A 24,839-nucleotide genomic window follows, 5' to 3' on the forward strand; every position below is an offset into this window, starting at 1 on the left:
CACTGACATCATTCAGTAAATAAACAATGACAAGACTCCTAAAAAAACAATCACACCCCAGAAGACTGCTTCCTTCTCTAAGTCTAGTTCAGCAGGATCACAGACCTGACGGCCACAGGAACATGCACCTGGAACCACTTCCTGCCTCTAAACCTCGCCACGCTGCAGCTGCATCAGACAACACAAACTGGACTGACTGGTTGCTTCAGAGCCTTTATCTGATCAGCTCAGACCAGGAACTAATTTATGTAAAATCAGGCTTTCATACAGATAATATTCCACTGTTTATGACTAAAAACTGGAATGTAAATTAACCCTTAAAACTCTGCTTTATCTCCCCGAGTGTTATTACTGCTATCATCATCAGTTTCTCAGTAATGATGGTGTGTAACTCTGGGAGGTAAATTGTGTTCAATAGGTGGTCATTTAGGTGATCTACAGAAGCTTTACAATTATGTCCAGATGTTCACATTTTACAAATGGTGATGAAGCCACTTCCTGTCAGACTTTCCACCAATCAGAGAGCTTAGATTGACGGTAACGTCCAATCAGGAGCAGCCAAAGATCAACCAGTGAGCAGAAAGTTCTATGTGTGTGTGAAAAGAAGAAAAATAATGCTCCTCTATGGCTGGAATAAAGCCAAGAAGACGTTTCTGATGCACGGTGGCGCCACAAAGCAGCTGAGCTGGAGTTGGTTTAGTGAGGATAGCAGGTAAATAGTAGCAGGAATAACTGGAAATGAGGAAAACGTGGAAACATGGAAATAGTTTCTGTTGTGTGTTTGTTTCAATAACAATATTTTTTCTCTTGAAAGCCAAGACTTGAGAGAACGATGAGATGAGAAAAGGTTTGGTCACTGTTGATCTGTGTGTTATTTCTACAAAGTTCTGTTAGTAATAAATTCTGCTTTCTTCTTCTGGTCGACCTTTATGCTGCTACATCTATTCATACATTCATTTTACATCATAACTATATACATATAAAATGTCTTGGAGTTTTATGGGTTAATGGCTCTTTCTGGATGAAAGAAACAGATGAACGACGAGAGAACGGTGCAACTCTTAACAATGCTGCAGGAGTCGAAAAGTTTGGGTCTAAAGCGGCTCGTAGGCACGTAGGAAAGATCCTGGAGGCTGAAGACCTCAGCAGGTCATCAGGGTGGAGAAATTAGGATTAAATCTACGTCCAGCAGCTTCCTGGACATTTTTTACCACCCCAGCCCATCTCAGCTCCATCTCAACTCACCCAGATTCAGATCTATGATCCAACAGATGGGCTAATTAGTAGAATCCTGTTATAAACTGATCCTCTCCAACATCTCTGACTGGAAACATCTGACCTCCAGTTAACCCCACAGTCTGGGACTGGTGTTGCTGGGATGCTTGTTTCTGGTGGGCTGTGGGTGTGTCGCCAGCAGCCAATAAAAACTACACAACACAGCGGCCATGTTCCGTTTCTCTCTCCCTCTCTGCTCCGTCTGAGCCTGCACACACACACACACACACACACACACACACACACACACACACACACACACACACACACTCTAACATTAACTACTGCTAAACATCTGGCCTTAAACCAGAACCTAAATCCAACCCTCACAAATCACCCAGGACCCATCAGGACAGAGGTGCCGTCCCCATGGTGACAGGACGTCTCCAAAACATGGTGTCCACTCAGGTTATGGGTCTCCATCAGCAAAACTGGGTTTTTAGTTAATGATCCACCTCCACCTTCCATTGATTTTTATTAATCAATCAGTCGGTAGATGATCACCTGGATTTGCTTTTACAATTCTGTTGGGAACAAATCATTTTAAATTATATTTATTATTCCAATAAATGTTGAAAGTTCAGCAGCAGAAAGTCCATCAACCTTCTGGATTTAAATCAAAAGTTTAGACCTCCTTAAACAAGGTTCAGATCCAGGAGTGGTACAGTGTCCTAGACCGCAAATGAGACACAATGTAATCTGGATTTACTGGGAGTTTGTGCCTCCAGTGATCGTTAAACTTTCATTGTCATCAAGTAATGGAAGTTTTAACTGCAGCAGCTTCTTATGTGGTGTTCTCTGGCAAGATGTCCTGAGTTGTAACTTGCTGGATCTGCAGGATTACAAAGTCACAATCTACAATCATTTGTCGTCAAAGATCCAGCAGGAAGTGTGTGAGGAGCAGGATCGTAGATTTTGTAGCTTTTCTTGTACAGTTTGACTTTTATCCTCTGTTCAGTGGCCTTTGATCTCTGTCACTTTATGGAAGTAAAAATGCTACAAATCAACAGACTGAAGCATCTGAACTAAAACACAAGTCCAGAAAAGTTGGGTCTTTGTGTAAAATATAAATAATCACAGAAATAAATTATTTCCACATCTCATCAACACATATTTTATTCCCAGTAGAAGCTAAACATCACATCAGAGGATGAAACTGAGACATTTAATTTAAAATATGAGCTGATAGGGAATCTGATGGAAAACGTTGGAACACGAGCAACAAAAGGCTGGAAAAGTACCTGGTACAAACCAGAAACACCTGGAGGAGCATTGGACAACTAATCTGGTTACCTGGTAACAACGTCAGACAATTTCATAAAAATGTTCCTCAGTGAAGAGGCTGGATGCAGGTGATTTTCTGCATTAACAGCAGACATGATTCTCTACTGGAAACCACTGCATGGACTCAGGAAGACTTCCAGAAACCACTGTCTTTGAACACAGTTCACCCTGAAACCCACTAATGCAGGTTAAAGCTCCATCATGCAGAGAAGAAGCCAGATGTGAACAAAATCCAGAACCAGCACCGTCTTCTCTGGACCAAATCTCATTTAAAATGTTCTGAGGCAAAGTGGAAACCTGGATGAAGATGTGAACTAGTTTGTGGAAAGCATGGACGGCGTGTCCTGCAGACTAAAGAGGAGAGGGAGCATCCAGCTTGTTATCAGTGGACAGGTGAAAAGCTGCATCTCTGATGGGATGGGGCTGCATTAGTGCCTATGGCGTGGGCAGCTTCCACATCTGTGAAGCTCCATCAATGCTGAAAAGTACATGGAGGTTTTAGAGCAACATCTGCTCCCATCCAGACAACGTCTCTTTCAGGGAAGACCTTGCAGATTTCAGCAAGACGATGCTGAACCACATCCTGCATCCATCACAGCAGCATGGCTTCACAGGAGAAGAGTCCGGCTGCTGAACTGGCCTGCCTGCAGTCCAGACCTTTCACCAGTACAAAACATCTGGAGCATCATGGAAGCAGAAATCCAGCAACAAAGGTCCAGGACTGTAGAGCAGCTAGAATCCTGCATCAGACCAGAATGGGACAACATTCCTCTCCTAAAACTCCAGCAACTTGTCCCCTCACTTCCCAGACGTCTCCAGACATGTTAGAAGAAGAGATGCTACACCATGCTGAACACCACCCTGGAACTACTTTTTACACCATGCTGAACATCACCCTGGAACTACTTTTTACACCGTGCTGAACATCACCCTGGAACTACTTTTTACACCGTGCTGAACATCACCCTGGAACTACTTTTTACACCGTGCTGAACACCACCCTGGAACTACTTTTTACACCATGCTGAACATCACCCTGGAACTACTTTTTACACCATTGAACGTCACCCTGGAACTACTTTTTACACCGTGCTGAACACCACCCTGGAACTACTTTTTACACCATGCTGAACATCACCCTGGAACTACTTTTTACACCGTGCTGAACATCACCCTGGAACTACTTTTTACACCATGCTGAACATCACCCTGGAACTACTTTTTAGACCGTGCTGAACATCACACTGGAACTACTTTTTACACGGTGCTGAACATCACCCTGGAACTACTTTTTACACCGTGCTGAACATCACCCTGGAACTACTTTTTACACCGTGCTGAACATCACCCTGGAATTACTTTTTACACCGTGCTGATCATCACCTTGGAACTACTTTTTACACCATGCTGAACATCACCCTGGAACTACTTTTTACACCGTGCTGAACATCACCCTGGAACTACTTTTTACACCGTGCTGAACACCACCCTGGAACTACTTTTTACACCGTGCTGAACACCACCCTGGAACTACTTTTTACACCGTGCTGAACACCACCCTGGAACTACTTTTTACACCGTGCTGAACATCACCCTGGAACTACTTTTTATACCGTGCTGAACACCACCCTGGAACTACTTTTTACACCGTGCTGAACACCACCCTGGAACTACTTTTTACACCGTGCTGAACACCACCCTGGAACTACTTTTTACACCGTGCTGAACATCACCCTGGAACTACTTTTTACACCATGCTGAACATCATCCTGGAACTACTTTTTACACCGTGCTGAACATCACCCTGGAACTACTTTTTACACCGTGCTGAACACCACCCTGGAACTACTTTTTACACCGTGCTGAACACCACCCTGGAACTACTTTTTACACCTTGCTGAACATCACCCTGGAACTACTTTTTACACCGTGCTGAACATCACCCTGGAACTACTTTTTAGACTGTGCTGAACACCACCCTGGAACTACTTTTTACACCGTGCTGAACACCACCCTGGAACTACTTTTTACACCGTGCTGAACACCACCCTGGAACTACTTTTTACACCATGCTGAACATCACCCTGGAACTACTTTTTACACCATGCTGAACATCACCCTGGAACTACTTTTTACACCATGCTGAACATCACCCTGGAACTACTTTTTACACCATGCTGAACATCACCTTGGAACTACTTTTTACACCGTGCTGAACATCACCCTGGAACTACTTTTTACACCGTGCTGAACATCACCCTGGAACTACTTTTTACACCGTGCTGAACATCACCCTGGAACTACTTTTTACACTGTGCTGCACATCACCCTGGAACTAACGTTTACACCATGCTGAACATCACCCTGGAACTACTTTTTACACCGTGCTGAACATCACCCTGGAACTACTTTTTACACGGTGCTTAACATCACCCTGGAACTACTTTTTACACCGTGCCGAACATCACCCTGGAACTACAACATCACCCTGGAACTACTTTTTACACCTTGCCGAACATCACCCTGGAACTACTTTTTACACCGTGCCGAACATCACCCTGGAACTACTTTTTACACCGTGCCGAACATCAAGCTGGAACTACTTTTTACACCGTGCTGAACATCACCCTGGAACTACAACATCACCCTGGAACTACTTTTTACACCTTGCCGAACATCTCCCTGGAACTACTTTTTACACCATGCTGAACATCACCCTGGAACTACTTTTTACACCATGCTGAACATCACCCTGGAACTACTTTTTACACCACTGAACATCACCCTGGAACTACTTTTTACACCATTGAACATCACCCTAGAACTACTTTTTACATCGTGCCGAACACCACCCTGGAACTACTTTTTACACCGTGCTGAACATCACCCTGGAACTACTTTTTACACCATTGAACATCACCCTGGAACTACTTTTTACATCGTGCCAAACACCACCCTGGAACTATTTTTTACACCATTGAACATCACCCTGGAACTACTTTTTACATCGTGCGGAACACCACCCTGGAACTACTTTTTACAGATGTGTTCCTGCATTAGATTCACTATCAGATCATATTTTCCATCACATGGTAAAAATGTCTCAGTTTTATCCTCTGATGTGATGTTGATCTTCTACTGGGGATAAAATATGGATTTGTGAGGTTTATAAATGATTGTGTTTACATTTTACACAAAGGCACAACTTTTCAAAATTTTGCGTTTTATCTTGATTAGATTCCTACCAGTGGGGACATCAAACTGGGACCAGAAGTCATAATGGGACTTTTTATATCTGGAGCAGGAAACTGATTAAATGTGTTTAGTTTTTATTTATGATGCTAACTGGGGTCCAACAGGAAGGCCTGTTAGCTGCTTAAAAACCTATCATATTTATAAAAGTAGCACATGACGCTAAATTAAACCACAAATCTCACAAGCACGACTTCTTCATCATCATCATCATCACCAGCACCACCACCATCCTCATCTCTAAGGTGATGAAGAGTCTGCGCTGAAAATCTAACTTTGTCCGCAAACAATCCGCAACAATCTATCAGAAAGCGCATTAATTGCGCGTCTTTGTTGTGTCAACAGCAGTGTGCGCGTGTGTGACCGTGTGTGTGTGTGTGTGTGTGTGTGTGTGTGTGTGTGTGTGGTGCTGGCGCAGCAGGCTGCAGCTGCAGTAAGGCTGGAAAACGAAGCCAGGAGCGCCTGGAATAAAGCAGGCCCTGAATAAACACCGAGTAAAACCTCCCGCTCCGGCTCGCCTCCGTCTGCCGCACAACTCTGCGCAGCACGAGCCGAGGAGCGTCAGCGGCCTGCGTCCTGCACCGCATCCCCCCACGGTCCGTGTTCCAGCCGGTGTTTCCTGGACCTTTCCATCCAATTACCTCCGCTCGGAGCCTGCGTCCCCTGCCCCGCTGAGCCCCACCACCGAGCTGCCGCGGCGCTTACCTCCTCCTCCTGCGGACCTCCGGGGATCCCCGACGGGCAGGAGGGGTCCAGCCCGGCGCCCAGCTCCTCCAGGCCGCGCTCCCTGCCCGGCTCTAGCTCCGTGGTGTCTCCGTTGAAGACGGGCGGAGGAGACTCGGCGCTGCTCAACGCCGCCATTTTAAACTGCGAGAAAGTGAGTGGAAAATAAAAAGGGAAACGCAGGCTGGCGGCGAGGACAGAAGGGGGAGACAAAGGACAAGACCTGGACCCGGAGCACTCAGACTCAGGACAGCACGCAAGACTGGGGAAATCTTTCTTTCACTTAACACAAGACGTAATAATTTTCTAGTTAATGAGTGAGAAATGTTGGAAGCATTTACAGTCCGACCAGAGACGTGACCAGGGCCGCTGTGATGGGGTGGCCAAGATAAGACAGAAGTTTGTGTGGGGTAGCCAATTGATAGATATCAATAACTAAAATATCCAGTAGGATAATTGTAAACTGTGGTCAGAATCTGTGTGTGAAATCTAGGGTGTCTGGAAATCCTAAATAACAACTTTGAGTCATTTCTAGTGTAAAACAAACCTCCGGTTCACAGAAAGCCAACCAGTTTAATTTATTCTGGGTAAAAACTTTCTGGGTACTCGTTTATGCAGAACTATAACATATATGGCTGTGAGAATGATGTTTTACTGGGCGAACTGCTTTGGGGGTTTCTACACTCAATGTCTGCAAACAACAAAAAGAAAAATATCAGTTTGGGACATGAAGCATTGCGGCAAGGAAATCACCAAGAAACAACTTAAGCCAAGTTCCCATGTAAAGGAGCAATACTACATTATATATGAAATCTGTGTTATGGAAAGATGAACATTTCCTTGGAAACTTCAAGAAGCTAAATTTATATAACTTTGAGAGGTGGGAGATGCGCACCAAGGTGCCCTTCTCTGATTTAACATCATTTTTTCATGTTAGTCAGTTTTTGTTTTTTTTTTTTTGTTTTTTTTTTACCATTAATATCCTGATTTGTTGCCCGGTCTGTTCTGTTGCAGTAACGTGAAAACCAAAAAACTAGAAAAGGGAATCACCATGTTTAACTTAGTAAGGACGAATATGCTGTAGACATTTGCAATGTGATTTCAATAAAGACCATTTTTTTAAAAAAACTACAGATTTTAAAATCTTTGCAAAAGGAGCTAACTGGAATTGTAAAAGTGTTTTATAGTGCATCAAAGATCGTAAAATGACAGCTTGAATAAAATGATTAAAAACAGATAAAAAATCTTCTTTTAAAATAGCAAAATGTAACAAATGATATTTACACAGTAAATAATTATATAGATTCTGATCAAAGCAAGACAACAGGCATTTGGTCCCCTAGTTAATAAATTTGATAAGCTATCAATCAGGTGGGGTGGCTAATTAAATCTCAGGGGTAGCCCTGCTTTCCCAAACAAAAAAAATCTCTTTTATTGACTAAAACACAAATCTGGATAGCAACACATTTGGCCCAGATATGGTCCACATCTGGACCAAAACTCAACCACATGACCACCACATCTGGCCCACAAGGCACCTTCGTCCAGGCCACAAAGTGACATGTGGACTGAATCTGGTCCTCATAACACTTGCCAGTCCTGTAACTAAGCCATGTGTGGCTAAATGAAACCAGATTAGACCTAAATGTGTCTGCTGTCTGAGAAAAAAAATCATGCTGTTAACCCTATCTGAGCTTGCTGGACTTTTTAAATCAGCTTGCGTTCTCTGTGAAGCACTTTGTGACGAGTGTCTGTGAAAGGTGCTACCTTGCAGTCCAATAGACTTAATGTGTCAGTGTCTGGAGCAAATAAACACCTGGATGAGGGAGAATTTTCTACAATTAAATGAAGACAAAACTGAGATTATTCTGTTTGGTAACAAAGACAAGAGGGTCAGCATTGGCAAACACCTGGAGACTCGGGCTTTTAAAATCACCAACCAAGTTCGTAACCTGGGAGTGTTGATAGACTCAGATCTGACTTTCAGCTGCCACATCAAAGCTGTCACTAAGACAGCTTTTTACCAGCTCAGAAACATCAACAGAATTAAAAATTTAGTTTCCCAGAAAGACCAAGAGAAACTCATCCATGCATTCATCTCCAGTAGACTGGATTACTGTAATGGTCTTTTAACAGGACTTCCTAAAAAGAGCATTAAACATCTGCAGCTCATCCAGAACGCTGCTGCTAGAGTTTTAACCAGGACTAAGAGATCTGAACACATCACACCAGTTTTGAAATCTTTACACTGGCTTCCAGTCAGTCACAGAATAGATTTTAAAACCCTTCTGCTTGTTTACAAATCCCAGAATGGTTTAGGCCCAGAATACATCTGTGATATGTTCAGAGAATATAAACCTAGCAGAGCTCTTAGATCCAAAGACTCTGGTCAACTAGTCCAGACCAGAGTCCAGTATAAACATGGAGAAGCAGCATTTAGCTGTTATGCTGCAAACAAATGGAACAAACTGCCAGTGGAGATTAAACTTTCCCCAAATGTAGACATTTTTAAATCCAGGTTAAAAACATTTCTTTTCTCATGTGCCTATGCATGAAATCTGAACGGTAACTTTTTTTTTTTTTTTTTTTTTAACTTATCTTGCTTTTAATCATTTTAATGTAATTTATTATTTTATTGTGATTATGTGTTGATTATGTGTTGATGCCTTTTACTATTTCTAAATATCTGTAATATCTTTGTTTTATGTAAAGCACTTTGAATTGTCCTGTACATGAAATGTGCTGTACTAATAAACTGCCCTGCCCTTGCCCTTAACCATATCTACCTACCGACTCACCTGTCCATGTCTTCATCTTCTCCTTTTGCTCTCTAGTCTAGGTAATAAGAACAAAATCTGTTTCAGTTCTTCTTTTTTATTTATTTATTTATTTTGGTCTAAAAATTTTACTAGAAAATAAACACATAATTAACTTAACCCGTAATCGCACCCAAGCACATTTATGTGTTTTTGCATTTTAATTTCCAGCATATTTAACATACCCCCTCACTGATTTTAAAGTTAAGGAATGCAAAAGAATGCATTTTTTCATGATCTTAATTTTTTCAAGTGTAATTTTATTTTTAGGCTATTGTAAACAATGTGATCTTAATTACTCCCCATTTGCACCCCAAACGCATAAATGTGTACATTGAAACCCATTTAATTAACTATTTTTGATCCCGCTCAAATAAAAAGTATAGCACATACATTTTCTAATGTATCCACTTCACTTGAAAGTAGGTGGATTCTGTCTGTGCTCGAAGGGATTCCCTCCCCAATGACATCATTTTCCAAAGCTATGCCAAGCATGGAAAATACCCACTTTATCTGCTAAGGAGAGCTTGCGCTGTATACTCTGTCCTCTGCACCCCACACAAGCACCTCCGCTTCAGATTTGTGTGTGTGAGAGAGTATATGAATAAGGAAACATATGCATTCAAATTTGTGTGTCTGTGCACGCGTATGTGTCAACAGCGTGCACGATGCGTTGCAGTGTAACTAAATACATATCGCGCAGGTAGCGTTCATGCGGCACCTTTTCCATATTCTCCGTTTCATGTGTAATTTTTATCCAAAAGTTCAAAGCACAACCACATTCTTATTTAAAAATAAGTAAAACACACATCTACATGCATTCACCTGCACTGCTTTGAAATAAAAAAAAACACAGGACCCTTTACAGCACATCAAAGTTATGGGTCTAAGTGAAAATCAAAATAAACCCCGTCTTTGTTTACACAGCAATCCTCCAGGCACAGGGATTTCCCCTGGACCCACCCGCTATGCCCTGGCCCGGATTGATGAGCTGGTGGACTGCTTCAGTTTATTTTTCACAGAGGAGCTGACTGTGAAATACACAAACCTGCATGGAAGGAGGACGGTCACCTATTTTGGTCTCCTGTTGTTGGCTGGCATTTACCGCTCCTGCGGTGAGGCAGTCCGCAGTTTGTGGGATGATCAGACGGGCCGACAGATCTTCCGGGCTACCATGTCGGTCAAAAAGTTTACTGTTCTCTCCAGTGTCATTCGTTTCGACGACCGACTTTCCAGACTGCGGCACCAGAGAGAAGACAAGTTGGCTGCCATCCGTGAGATGTGGGATTACTGGACTGACTGGCTCCAGATGATCTTCAACCCTGGTGAGGACATCTGTGTGGATGAGCAGCTGGTTCCGTATAAAGGGCGCTGCAGTTTTAGGCCAGGTATGGCCTGAAAATGTGGGTTACCTGCGACGTGAAAACGTCTTACGCCTGGAGAGTCAGTCTGTACACCTGCCGATCAGCTGGTGCACCGGCAGAAAAAAATCAAGGACCCAGGGTTGTGCTGGAGATGACTGAAGGCCTAAAAAGAGTGACACTCGAAGCTGTTCCTCGAGGAGCTGTGTAAGAAGCTTGTCATCCCATTGATGGTCCAGCGACAACGTCTACCTAAATCAACAGGTGCTTCTCGTCTAATACTTGAGGGTTTAAAACACTAAATATTTAATACAAAAATCATTCATTTAGAATTAATTTAGTGTAATGTATAACTTGATTTTTATGTACATATGTTTGTGTGTTGGGGCAAAACTTGAGCATTTGACACTGGGCAAAAACTAATAATGCATATAAATTAATTTCTTTGCTAATCTTTAACATATACAATGATGCAATAATGAAACCATAAATTATCCAGGTAGCATAAAATATATTGAAAATTTATTCATTTTTGTGTTAGCTCATAAAATTGAGGTGCACCATGACCAGAGCTCGGCAATGTAGAGGTTAAAAAGGTTAAAAATTCAGTAATCATTGATATGTATGATTAGAACTGATGCTGGTTTGAAGAATAAAAAAGTGAAAATGAAAAAATAAATAAAGAAGAAAATATTTTTTATGACTTTATTTTACATACACATTTTTGTGTGTTATGGTGCAAAACTGTAGTAATTAACACTTAGCAAAAATTAATAATGCAAATAAATTAATTTCTTTGCTAATCTTTAACATATATCAGGTTGCAATAACCAACCCATAAATAATCCAGTTAGCATAAAATATTTTTTCAAATTTATTAATATTTGTGTTATGAGATCATGAAACTGAGGTGCATCATGACCAAAGCTCGGCAAATTAGAGGTTAAAAAGGTTAAAAATTCATTAATCTTTGATATGTATGATTAGAACTGATGTTGGTGTGAAGAATAAAACAGTAAAAAAAAAAATAAAAATAAAAATAAAAAAGATTTTTATATGACTTTTTTTGACATACACATTTATGTGTGTTATGGTGCAAAACTGTAGTAATTAACACTTAGCAAAAACTAAAAATGCAAATAAACTAATTTCTTTGCTAATCTTTAACATATATTAGGGTGCAATAACCAACCCATAAATAATCCAGTTAGCATAAAATATTTTTCAAATTTATTATTTGTGTTATTAGATCATGAAATTTAGGTGCATCATGACCAAAGCTCGGCAAATTAGAGGTTAAAAAGGTTAAAAAATCATTAATCTTTGATATGTATGATTAGAACTGATGTTGGTGTGAAGAATAAAACAGTAAAAAAAAAATAAAAATAAAAATAAAAAAGATTTTTATATGACTTTTTTTGACATACACATTTATGTGTGTTATGGTGCAAAACTGTAGTAATTAACACTTAGCAAAAACTAAAAATGCAAATAAACTAATTTCTTTGCTAATCTTTAACATATATTAGGGTGCAATAACCAACCCATAAATAATCCAATTAGCATAAAATATTTTTCAAATTTATTAATATTTGTGTTATTAGATCATAAAATTGAGGTGCATCATGACATACACATACACATTTATGTGTGTTAGGGTGCAAAAGGGAATTTTTTTAAAGGGGTGACATAGGGTTAAAAGTATCTGAACAGGTGATGAATTCTGCTCTGATAGCTCATCCATCCATCCATCCATCCATTTTCTGCCGCTTATCCGGAGTCAGGCCACGGGGGCAGCTGCCTAAGCAGGGAAACCCAGACTTCCCTCTCCCCGGCCACATTCACCAGCTCATCCGGAGGGATCCCGAGGCATTCCCAGGCCAGCCGAGAGATGTAGTCCGTCCAGCGTGTCCTGGGTCTTCCGGTGGGACGTGCCCGGAACACCTCACCAGGGAGGCGTCCAGTAGGCATCCTGACCAGATGCCCGAGTCACCTCATCTGGCTCCTCTCGATGTGGAGGAGCAGCGGCTCTACTCTGAGCCCCTCCCGGATCACCGAGCTTCTCACTCTATCTCTAAGGGAGAGCCCGGCCACCCTGTGGAAAAAACTAATTTCGGCCACTTGTATTCACAATCTTGTTCTTTCGGTCACTACCCACAGCTCATGACCATAGCTGAGGGTAGGAACATAGATCGACCGGTAAATCGAGAGCTTTGCCTTTTGGCTCAGCTCCCTCTTCACCACGACAGACCGATGCAGAGTTTGCATCACTGCAGATGCTGCACCGATCTGCCTGTCAATCTCACGCTCCATCCTTCCCTCACTAGTGAACAAGACCCCTGAGATACGTGAACTCCTCCACATGGGGCAGGACCCTATTGCAGACCCGGAGAGAGCACTCCACCCTTTTCCGGCTGAGGACCATGGTCTCGGATTTGGAGGTGCTGATTCTCCTCCCAGCTGCTTCAAACTCGGCTGCGAATCGCTCCGGTGAGCGCTGAAGATCACGGCCCGACGAAGCCATCAAAACCACATCATCCGCAAAGAGCAGAGACCCAATCCTGAGGCCACCGAACCGGATCCCCTCAACACCTCGGCTGCGCCTAGAAATTCTGTCCATAAAAGTTATGAACAGAATCAGTGACAAAGGGCAGCCTTGGTGGAGTCCAGCCCGCACTGGAAAGGATTCTGATTTACTGCTGGCAATGCGGACCAAGTTCTGACACCGGTCGTACAGGGACCGGACAGCTCGTACAAGCGGATCCAGCATTCCATACTCCTGAAGTACCCCCCACAGGAGTCCCCGGGGGACACGGTCGAATGCCTTCTCCAAGTCCACAAAGCACATGTAGATTGGGTGTGCAATCTCCCATGCCCCCCCAAGACCCTGAAGAGGCTGTAGAGCTGGTCTACTGTTCCACGACTGGGACGAAAACCACACTGCTCCTCCTCAATCCGAGGTTCGACTATCCAACGGACCCTCCTCTCCAGCACCCCTGAATAGACCTTACTGGGGAGGCTGAGGAGTGTGATCCCTTTGTAGTTGGAGCACACCCTCTGTCTGCCAGTCCAGGGAAACTGTCCCCGATGTCCATGCGGTGCTGAAGAGGCGTGTCAGCCAAGACAGCCCTACAGCATCCAGAGCCTTAGGGTACTCTGGGCGGACCTCATCCATCCCAGGGGCCTTGCCACCAAGGAGCTTTGTAACCACCTCAGCGACCTCAGCCCCAGAGATAGGAGTGCCAGCACCAGCTACCCCAGACTCTGCTTCCTCATCAGAAGACATGTTGGTGGGATTGAGAAGGTCTTCAAAGTATTCCCTCCACCTCCTCACAACATTTCGAGTCGAGGTCAGCAGCCCCCCATCCCAACTGTACACAGTGTTGATGGAGCACCGCTTTCCCCTTCTGAGCCGCCGGATGGTGGACCAGAATCTCCTCGAAGCCGTCCGGAAGTCATTCTCCATGGCCTCTTTAAACTCCTCCCATGCCCGAGTTTTTGCCTTAGCAACCGCCGAAGCTGCACTCCGCTTTGCCCACCAATACCCATTAGCTGCCTCTGGAGTCCCACAGGCCAAAAAGGCCCGATAAGACCCTTTTTTCAGCTTGACGGCATTCCTTACTGCTGGTGTCCACCAATGAGTTCGGGGGTTACCGCCATGACAGGCATTGACGACCTTACGGCCACAGCTACGGCTGGCCATAGCTGCAGCTGGCCGCGACAATAAAGGCATGGAACACAGCCCACTCGGACTCAATGTCGCCCGCTTCACCCAGGACATGGTTAAAGCTCTGCCGGAGATGGAAGTTGAAACTCTTTCTGACAGGGGACTTCGCCAGACATTCCCAGCAGACCCTTACAACACGCTTGGGTCTGCCAGGCCTGACCGGCATCCTCCCCCACCATCTGAGCCAACTCACCACCAGGTGGTGATCAGTTGACAGCCCCGCCCCTCTCTTCACCCGAGTGTCCAAAACATGCGGCCGCAAGTCCGACGATACGACTACAAAGTCGATCATCGAACTGCAGCTTAGAGTGTCCTGATGCCAGGTGCACATGTGGGCACTCTTATGTCTTAACAAGGTGTTCGTTATGGACAGTCCATGACAAGCACAGAAGTCCAGCAACAAAACACCACTCAGATTCAGATCAGGGGGCGGTTCCTCCCAATCACGCCCCTCCATGTCTCGCTGTCATTGCCCATATGAGCATTGAAGTCCCCCAGCAGAATGAGGGAGTCCCCAGAAGGAATGCTCTCCAACACCCCCTCCAAGGACTCCAAAAAGGACTGAACTGCTGTTTGGTGCATAAGCACAAACAACAGTCAGGACCCGTCCCCCCAACTGAAGGCAGAGGGAGGCTACCCTTTCGTCCACCGGGGTAAACCCCAACGTACAGGTACCAAGTCGGGGGGCAATGAGCATGCTCATACCTGCTCGGCGCCTCTCACCGGGGGCAACTCCAGAATGGAAGATGGTCCAGCCCCTCTCAAGGACAGTGGTTCCAGAGCCCAAGCCGTGCGTTGAGGTGAGTCCTACTATATCTAGCCAGAACCGCTCAGCCTAGTGCACCAGCTCAGGCTCCTTCCCTGCCAGAGAGGTGACATTCCAAGTCCCTAGAGCTAGCTTTTGCAGCCGAGGATCAGACCGCCAGGTTCCCCGGCTCCGGCAGCCGCCCAGCTAACACTACACCCTACCCCTATGGCCCCTCCTGCAGGTGGTGAGCCCACGGGAGTGGAGGCCCATGTCACCATGATAGTTGATAGCTCAACTTCTGAATATCACATCCACTTTATCAGGACCAGCTTCTAGTACCGGGTTGGACCCCTTTCTCCTCTAAAACACCCTTAATTCCTGGTGTGATAGATGGAAGCAGGTGTTAGAAACCTTCCTCAGAGGTTTTCTCCATATTGACATGACAGCATCACACAGTTGCTGCAAGTTTGTTGGCTGCATCCATGATGAGAATCTCCCGTTCCACCACATCCCAAAGCTGCTCTACTGGACTGAGTTCTGGTGGCTGTGGAGGCCGTTGGAGTCCAGTGAACTCATCGTCATGTTCTAGAAAGCAGGTGGAGGTGATCTGAGCTTTGTGTCATGGTGCATTATCCTGCTGGAAGTAGCATCAGAAGATGCTCCACTGTGGTCATAAAGGGATGGACATGGTCAGCAACAATACTCAGCTTGGAGAGGAAGGAGATGCTGTTGATCCAAGGCAGGATGGATCCAGGTTTCATGATGTTTCCACCAAAATTCTGAGCCTAGCATCTGAATGTGGAGCTGAAATGGAGACTCATCCGACCAGCAACGTTTCTCCATCTTCTATTGTCCAGTGTTGGTGAGTGTGTGTGAATTATAGCCTCAGTTTCCTGTTCGTAGCTGACAGGAGGCACCCGGTGTGTCTTCTGCTGCATCCTGGTCCAGACAACTGAGAAAACTAGAGATGGTTGTGTGTGAAAATCCCAGTAAATACTCAGACCAACAACCATGCCACGTTCAAAGTCACTTAGATCCCCTTTCTTCCTCATTCTGATGCTCAGTTTGAACTTCAGCAAGTCTACATGCTGCCCGTGACTGGCTGGTTAGATATTTGTGTTAACAGGAAGTTGAACAGGTGGAGCTGATGGAGTGCATGGTGGGTGTCCTTGGTGTCAGGTCATGTAAAGCTGAAACACAGCCTGCTTGTGGTTTTGAGAAAATATGCCGTTTTATTTCTGAGGGTTTAACACTAAAAGTTTCAGTTTCTTGTCCCTCTGCCACATCTAATCACCTCACTTACTGACCTCATGTTTTTCAGATCAGGTACTCAGGCAGGTTTTCGGACCCAACAGCAGACGGTACTCAACACAGGCTTTTGACTCTGCACCTCACAGAAATGAGTTGAAATCTTGCTGATGAATATCTTTGTACTAAATCTTCATTTTGTAAACATTAGTTCTCCGTCCACGGCCAAAATAAATGTAAACGTGTTTGTTATGTGAGGAGAAGTCACTGTGCCATCACCCCTGCAGATACTGAACTACATGGAAATAAAACAATGAGCAAATGAGTTGTTAAATCATTTCATGCTCATTCATCTGGTTGACTTCCACCCGAACAATGGATTTTACTTGAGAATTAAAAAAGGTTGTGATTTGCTCTGCCCTCCTCTTCCAGCCAACACCTAACTTTTTCCTTTATTCCTTTTTAATCGTCTCTGTCTACGGCCAAAAAGTGAGCCATACAAACCAGGAATTTTTCATGTGTTCATGTGTATAAACTGGCCTATAGAGTGAGAGGATCTGACGGACAGAGGGAGGCTGTTTCACAGTCTGGGCGCTGCCACAGAGAAGCTCCATCACCTCTGGTTTTTAGCCTGCAGGAGCTGGTCAGCTGACCTCAAGGCTCTGGGCGGAGTGCAGGGCTCATTCAAATAAAATGGGCCTATAGTGTGCAAATACTTCAAAACAACCAATAAAACCTTTGAATCTGACATGAAAACAAACAGGAAGCTGATGTAAGGAATGCAGAAAAGGGGAGATGTGTTCATGCTGCGGTTTCTGTAGCCTGAAGGGAGCCCTGGTCCACGCCAACATACTTAATAATCCAGACATGAAGCTACAAATGCCTGGATTGCTTTTTCAAAATCAGCCCAGGAAAGACAACTGAAAGTAACCGAGCCTAACTGAGAAGTTTACAACTAAATACTAAAACGAGTCAGGACATCCTGTTCCCACCAGCCTGTGCAACAGTCTTTCGCTTTACAGCGACCAAGAGAAAACATACTTCCTCCTCAACCTTAAAATATAACAGAATCAGATGGTTTGTTCCAGGAAGAATATTTATACTATCATGGCTCTACACAATTTACTATGGAGCTAAAACTACCCCAGCCAGAGTAGACCAGGGGCCCCATGTAAAAAAGTAGCATAGGAACAAAAACCAGCGTACCCCAAATATAGTCAACTTTTGGGATTTATAAAAACCAAACTTGACGGGAAAATGTTCCTCCACTCTGACCCTGGCGTATGCACATAATCTGAGAAACGGGAAACTGCAACACCAAGGGTCCAGAATAAAATGAAAATGTTCAAATTTCAATGAAATTTACCAGAGAAAAAGAAAATGTGAAAAGTAAGCTTTGCTCATCTATTCTGAGATCCAGCAGAGCAGGACAGACTGGAGGTCTAGAAGTGATGCAACGCTTATGAGACACACACTTTTATAAATATTTATTTATTCTTACACAATCCTTTTGTAATTGTTGTCCCCATTTCTGTCCAGACGGTCTTTATCTCCCACAGCTCCTTGTCCACCTGGTTAATGGTGGTGATGGTGTCCCTCTGCACCTGCAGGACGTCCTCTGAGGACACGGCTGCTGCGGTGCTGGGTGGAGTCTCTGGCCTCACACACTCCAACCACAGCTGCAGCACCACCCACCCAGCTGGAACACCAGGAACTAGAAAGAAATGTTATTTAACACTAAATAAACTACTACTAGTCTCTGGTGTATCTGCATATATTTATTTTATACATTAAAACAAGAGACTACATTACCGGCATCATTACTGTCATTTAGCAGACGCTTTTCTCCAGAACGATTTACTGTGGGCTGTAGCATCTCGCCTAAGGTCCCAACTGGAAGGTGTTACTGTTAATCACTGTGGGAATGTTGTTTATTTTGTGAATGCAGGTGATGTGATTTTTAGGTAAAAAAGAAGAGCTCCGAACATCAGCTTGATGTATAAAAAATGATGGTTTCTTACAAAAAGTGACATCTTAAACAGATATGCATCTCTGTGAGGTCTCTGGCCAATTTTGAGAATCCCCCTGAAAACATGTGTAAGGCATGCTTACATACATTTCAGACAAAGACATTCCTGAAGTGACCAATCCTGTGAAAACACATTTTTACACACATGGTGTTGTCCAGTCCAGTCTTCAGGTCACCTAAGACCCTAATCACCTTATATGGTAAAACCTCTGTCAGCCTTACATCAACCTGTCTATACATGGAGTCTAAAGTTCACTACTATTAACAAATTGCAGTCTGGTTAAGTTGTATCCCAGAATTATCCTAATCAATTTTAATTAAGTCTAACTATAAAATGCTGAGAATAAGATACTTCAGGAACTATATGGGAATTAGCTATAGTAGATAGTACTTAAGAAGAACAGCATAACGAAACACAGCACAATGTGCCTGGAGGGAAGTTTTGAGTTCAGTTTCACTGTGTTCATGGCTCTGGAGTAAAAACTGTTTAGAAGTTGTGTGGTGCCTCTTCTTAATGGATCTCTATCATTTAGCAAGTAGATTTGGTAATATTCATCTTCCTGAGTGTTCTTAGGAGGTTTAACACTCTTAATGCTTTTCACCCAGCATGTTGTGATTAACGGAACATTGAGGTCCTCTGTGATGTGGGAGCTCAGGAATTTAAAGCTTACTACCTTCTCCAGATTCTCGCTATTGATATACAGTGTTGTGGTATCATCCTTCTTTTTACTAGAGGCAATAATGACTTGTTTATTTATTTTGTAGTATTTTTATTTTTACATAGTGTGTCATGCTATTTTCTGTGCGCGACGCTCTCAGCCCTCGTCCTTCCTCCCTGTAGTCAGACTCATCCTTCTTACGGATCAGCCCCACCCTTGTCACGTCATTTGCAGATGTCATCACATCACATAGGGCTGGTGTAATGTGACAAAGTACAGTCATGTGAGTACAACCAGGAAAGGAAGTGGCTCAGAACACACCCCTGCGGGGCTCCTGTGGCCAGGATCTGGGTGGAGCAATGACCACCATCCTGACATATTTTCTGTGGCCTAGACGGTGAAAAAGACCTTTATCCACAGGCAGATGCTGTGTTGTAACTAGCTTGGACATCTTTGCAGTGCAGTGTGCTGATATGGTATCACCAGCTGACCTGTTGTTCCTGTCTGCATACTGTTGACGATGCAGGCGGTAGCTCATCTGTAGGGCCGCCTGCTGTCAGAGCGCCCTCACTTGGTACTGCGGAAACGCCAGAGACACAAAGCACATTAGAGTCCACCAAATGATCCACCACAGACGCCTTTATGTCACATTTAGTAGCCTGTTTTGAAACCTGCAGTTTAATGTGCTCCACAATCTGCAGCAAATCACACAGCAACTGAAGCAGCTTCAAAGCGCTCCAAACTAAAGGTAGCCGCCATATCGTGCCAAGACAACCACGCGCACAGGGATTACCAACAGAATATCCTGGACAAGGCTCCACTTATGTTATTAACCAAGCTCAGCTAGGGAAGGAGGAAATATAAGAAAGATGCCTAGATGTAAGATGGAGTAACTGGGAATTTAATCTATGGCAGGTTGAAGGTAAAATAACAGAAACAAACTACAGGGATGGGCAGGTGGTGCTGCTCAAATCAAGGAAAAAAAAAAAAAAAAAAGAATATAGAACGGACTACATATGTGGAAAACATCCAGTCTAAAAAAAAAAAAAACCTAACTGACTACACTGAATCTACAATAAACAAAAACACAACTAAACGGTAAATTATCTGCATTTATTGTGCTTTTCTGTACCTGGAATGATGCCCAAAGCATTTTACAATGTACATCACATTCACCCATTCACGGCGGAAGCTGCCATGCGCTCAGGGACACCTCTACATGAGCTCGACAGGCCGAGGATCGAACCGGCAACCCTCAGGCTGCAAAATGACCACTCTACCCACTGAGCCACGCCGCCCCAGTGGGTGAAAAGCAGAAGCAGCACTGATAACTAAACAAGATAAAAAACAAAAGCTACTGTGAAACAGACAGAGCTAACTAGCCCAAATCCATCCATCCATTTTCTACTGCTTATCCGGGGTCGGGTGCGGGGCAGCTGCCTAAGCAGGGAAGCCCAGACTTCTCTCTGCCCAGCCACATGTGCCAGCTTGTCTGGGGAGATCCTGAGGCGGGATGTGGCCAGAACACCTCACCAGGGAGGCATCCAGGAGGCGTCCTGACCAGATGTCTGAGCCACCTCATCTGGCTCCTCCCCATGCGAAGCAGCAGTGACTCTACTCTGAGCCCCTCCTAAATCGAGCCAACACCCCAATCCAAGGATTCTAAGAAGTGTGGGTACACTGAACTGTTTGGTGCAAAAACACAAACAACCAAGGCCGGCTTTACGCAGGGGCAAGAGGGGGCAGTGCCCCCTCAAACAAACATTCTGCCCCCTCAATCAAATGCGCCGAAATGGGCAAATCTCTCCAAACGCTCTCTCCCCTCTGTACTGAACTCTGTGTGTCGGAGCTTCACAGGATCCATTGTACTGTCTTCAACAAGTCCTTCCCACCACCACAGAAAACAACCAATCAGTGTTTAGTATGCAAATGAGTTGACATACAGCCTGATCTTGCGGTGTCATATTTCTCCCCCTCGTAGAGAGAGCGGCTGCTGAGCTCCAGCGGTAAAACTTATAGAGTAAAGCTCTGTTAAATGTGTTGTAGCGATACTGAATAAATACTTATAATAACAGACGTATTTATTGCATCTATTCTGTCAACTGGGGTTTGTTTCTGTTCTATTTAAACGTGTCTACGCCTGTTAGTAGGAGCAGTGATCAATCACGCACGGGCCATAGATGTGACTGCCTCCTCGGTACTAGACTGAGGGAAAACGAGCTGCGCATATGAGACCCCTCAAGCTCCGCCCAGCCTTTAGTTCAGCATGCTAGGACAAATTTGTAAGAGTTTTTGGGCAGAAAAATAGGAGACTGCTGTTGTAGAGTGAGGAAAAGTTTCTAAACAAAATAATGATTTGAAAAAAGGACCCACACTCCCTCCCCCCACATTGAGAGAAGATAAAAATAAGAAATAAAATAAAATAAAAATATAGATAAAAATAAAGATATCTAATGTTCTGCTCTGTTTTGGTTGTTTGATGGGTTTGTTCGTTTGGGATACCTCTTTTATACTGTAGGTTATTTACATTTGTATACATATATGAGGTTATTGTAACAAAGTTATTTTAGATGCATTAATGGCTGTACGGTAAGAAAATTGTTATGTTGTTGGTTCTTAAAATTTTGATGAAGGATCATTTAGTTTTTACTCATTTTCATTTATTATTATCATTATTTCCCCCTGAAGGTTCACTGCCTTATTTTGGTAGGGGGTTTAATTTTTTGCTCTGTTATTGTTGTGCTTGATAGTTATGATTCTTTAATCATTATGGTCTATATACAGACAGAAACAAACACACAGATAGTTGAGTTTATTGTTATTAGTTTCAAATTTATTCAAAATGCTTAGACATCTAATGGCTGTCCAATAGGGCAATTGTTATTTTGTTGGTTGTTAAAGCTTTGATAATGGATCATTCTTTTCTTTTTTCTTACTTCATTTTGTTATTGATATTTTCTGTTCCCCCCCTGAGGGATTGCCACCTTATTGTGGTCAGGGGGTTTGCGTGCCTCAGTGACTCTAAGAGCTATACCAGCAGGAGCTTTGGTTTCAGGTGGGACACCCAAGCTGGACAGGTCTTAGAGTAGAGGCCTGACAAAGTGCAATCCATTTCTTTGAAGTTGGACTCCACTAACAGCACAGTTCCGTTAAAGAAACACTTAAAAAACAACAACAAGAAAATGCTGAAGTATGTACTCATAGTGCCCCCTTCAAATTTATGCCTGCCCCCTCATGTATGCATTCCTAGAACCGGCCCTGCAAACAACAGTCAGGATCTCATCCACCGGGGTAAACCCCAACGTACAAGTGCCAAGTCAGGGGACAATGAGCATGCCCACACCTGCTGGACGTCTCTCACTTGGAGTAACTCCATAATGGAAGAGGGTCCAGCCCTTCTCCAGGACAGTGGTTCCAGAGCCCAAGCCGTGCGTCGAGGTGAGTCCATCTATATCTAGCCAGAACCGTTCACTTGCTCAGGCACATATATATATGTGTGTGTTTTTTTGTCATATTTTCTTTGTTTCTTTTATTGTTGTTTTATCCTTTGGATTTTTGGTTTTATCTTTCATATTTAGGTTTAACAATTTTTTCAGGCATCTTTGTACACACCCAATATATATATATATATATATATATATATGTGTGTGTGTGTTTTTTGTCATATTTTCTTTGTTTCTTTTATTGTTGTTTTATCCTTTAGATTTTTGGTTTTATCTTTCATATTTAGGTTCAAAAATTTTTTCAGGCATCTTTTTACACACCCAATATGTATATATATATATATATATATATATATATATATATATGTGTGTGTGTGTGTGTGTTTTTTTGTCATATTTTCTTTGTTTCTTTTATTGTTGTTTTATCCTTTGGATTTTTGGTTTTATCTTTCATATTTAGGTTTAACAATTTTTTCAGGCATCTTTTTACACACCCAATATATATATATATATATATATATATATATATATATATATGTATATATATATGTGTGTGTGTGTGTTTTTTTGTCATATTTTCTTTGTTTCTTTTATTGTTGTTTTATCCTTTAGATTTTTGGTTTTATCTTTCATATTTAGGTTTAACAATTTTTTCAGGCATCTTTTTACACACCCAATATATATATATATATATATATATATATATACACACACACTCAGGGAAGACAGACAGGAACCCTAAGAATTCTTTGATTTTTGACACACACAGTGACACACTCCATAGTTGTACTAATTACAAACGACATGTTGCTCACTGATTTGCTTGTAAGATTTTGAGCAACATAAATGTTTAGTTTTTGTTTTACTTTTTGTTGCAGTGTTTTTTATTTTTAGGTTTTTTTATTTTTTATTTTTATGTTTTTTTTTCTTTGTTTTGTAGATGTAGATTTGTTTTGGGAAGGGGTTGCTTGTTGTTTTTGATGTCATTTGCCTCCTTTCTCTGTAATTTGGTATGAGTTTTTAAATTTGCTCCACCATGAACCTCCACCTCATGCTACACGTGATGTCCAGTCAGGAGGAATGTGTGATGTTGCTGTTAGAAATCAAGGATAAAATGTCCTGAAGAGGGTTTGATGATCACATCTTTTCATACTTAGCCAATTTGATGTGAAAAGCAATCCAACAAAAATTTATAACCCTCTCAAATTCCTATTTAAAAACCTGACAGCCCTGTCCATTTTGTTATCAATCGCAGTGAAGAACTTTTTAATTCTGCTCTTCTTTTTGGGTCTTCCTTGGACAGCTAGTTGGTATCTCAGAGAGGCAATAAGGGCTTTATCAAAAGGTCCATCATCATCTGGTGAAGCTGCTGCTTCCAGGAGATTTTCTGTTGTTTTAAATAGTTTGTAAAGGTCCTTCACTATAACCTTGGTTAGGTCTTGAACATTTTCTTTATTAATGATGACGGTACCTTTCTCCGAGTTCATTTCAGAAAGTACCAGAGTTGAAAGCTTTTCTCTGATGGCTTGGACGGTCTGTGCTGCTTCTTTCTTATTGCTATTGTATTTTGACAGAAGCCTCATAAGTAGTGCAACTACCACGCTGTCTGCAAATTCCTCAGCCTCAGAAGATGAAATTGACTGTGATCTTTCTTTTGGTGGTTCCTCTGTTTGTTTCGTTAATCCATCTCTTGCAGAAATGCTGGGTTGATTCTCTTCACTGAGAGATGATTCCTTAGATGGAGAAGATGTTAGGGATGATATTTCAGAGGACTCTGATCCACTCTGGGTTTCCTCTGATGATAGAACTCCTTCTTGCAAAAGATTTTCAATGTCAGAAAGTGCGTCTAATACTTGGTTGTCTGTTTCTTCTTCTGTTGACGTTCCAATTACCAGAAGAATTTGCTGCAGGAATTTAAAAACAGCATCTTCTGTGATGGAATACAGAACTTCGGGAGAAAAGTTCCTCTTAGTTCTCTCTTCTGTCTTTCTTATTTTTGAAATAACTGAATCTGAAAGACATTTCCCTGCAGGGAGGAGGGGCATGTGATAAAAATCCCCAGTGATAAGATGGTCGTACATCTTATTAGTTAGTTGTCTGGCAAACTTCTGCAAACACTCCCTCAGTGGAATGTTGTCCATATTTTCCGTAAAGTTCACTGTTTCTTCTGACATCTCCGACATTGACTTGTGCAGATCAGTTTGGAAAGTTTCAAAACTTACCTGCAGATGTTGCTGTTTCCTTACGGTGATCAGTCTTTTCTGTCTTGTCACA

At 42.9% G+C, this 24,839-nt stretch overlaps 1 protein-coding gene across 4 annotated transcripts in view; it reads right to left on the bottom strand.

Annotated features, from left to right (window-relative positions):
- braf (B-Raf proto-oncogene, serine/threonine kinase) overlaps positions 1 to 6,672 on the bottom strand; it is a 44,985-nt gene extending 38,313 nt beyond the window's left edge. For 3 of the 4 annotated variants that reach the window (XM_041976851.1, XM_041976850.1, XM_041976853.1), the window contains exon 1: positions 6,517 to 6,672. In XM_041976851.1, the coding sequence (XP_041832785.1) occupies positions 6,517 to 6,672 (156 nt within the window). Of the gene's footprint in view, positions 1 to 1,245; positions 1,430 to 6,516 lie in introns of those variants that run through there. The other variant, XM_041976852.1, reaches the window with a different exon arrangement.
- Positions 6,673 to 24,839: the final 18,167 nt, after the last annotated feature.

This window comes from Melanotaenia boesemani, chromosome 23, assembly GCF_017639745.1.
Source record: "Melanotaenia boesemani isolate fMelBoe1 chromosome 23, fMelBoe1.pri, whole genome shotgun sequence".
Classification (NCBI taxonomy): domain Eukaryota; kingdom Metazoa; phylum Chordata; class Actinopteri; order Atheriniformes; family Melanotaeniidae; genus Melanotaenia; species Melanotaenia boesemani.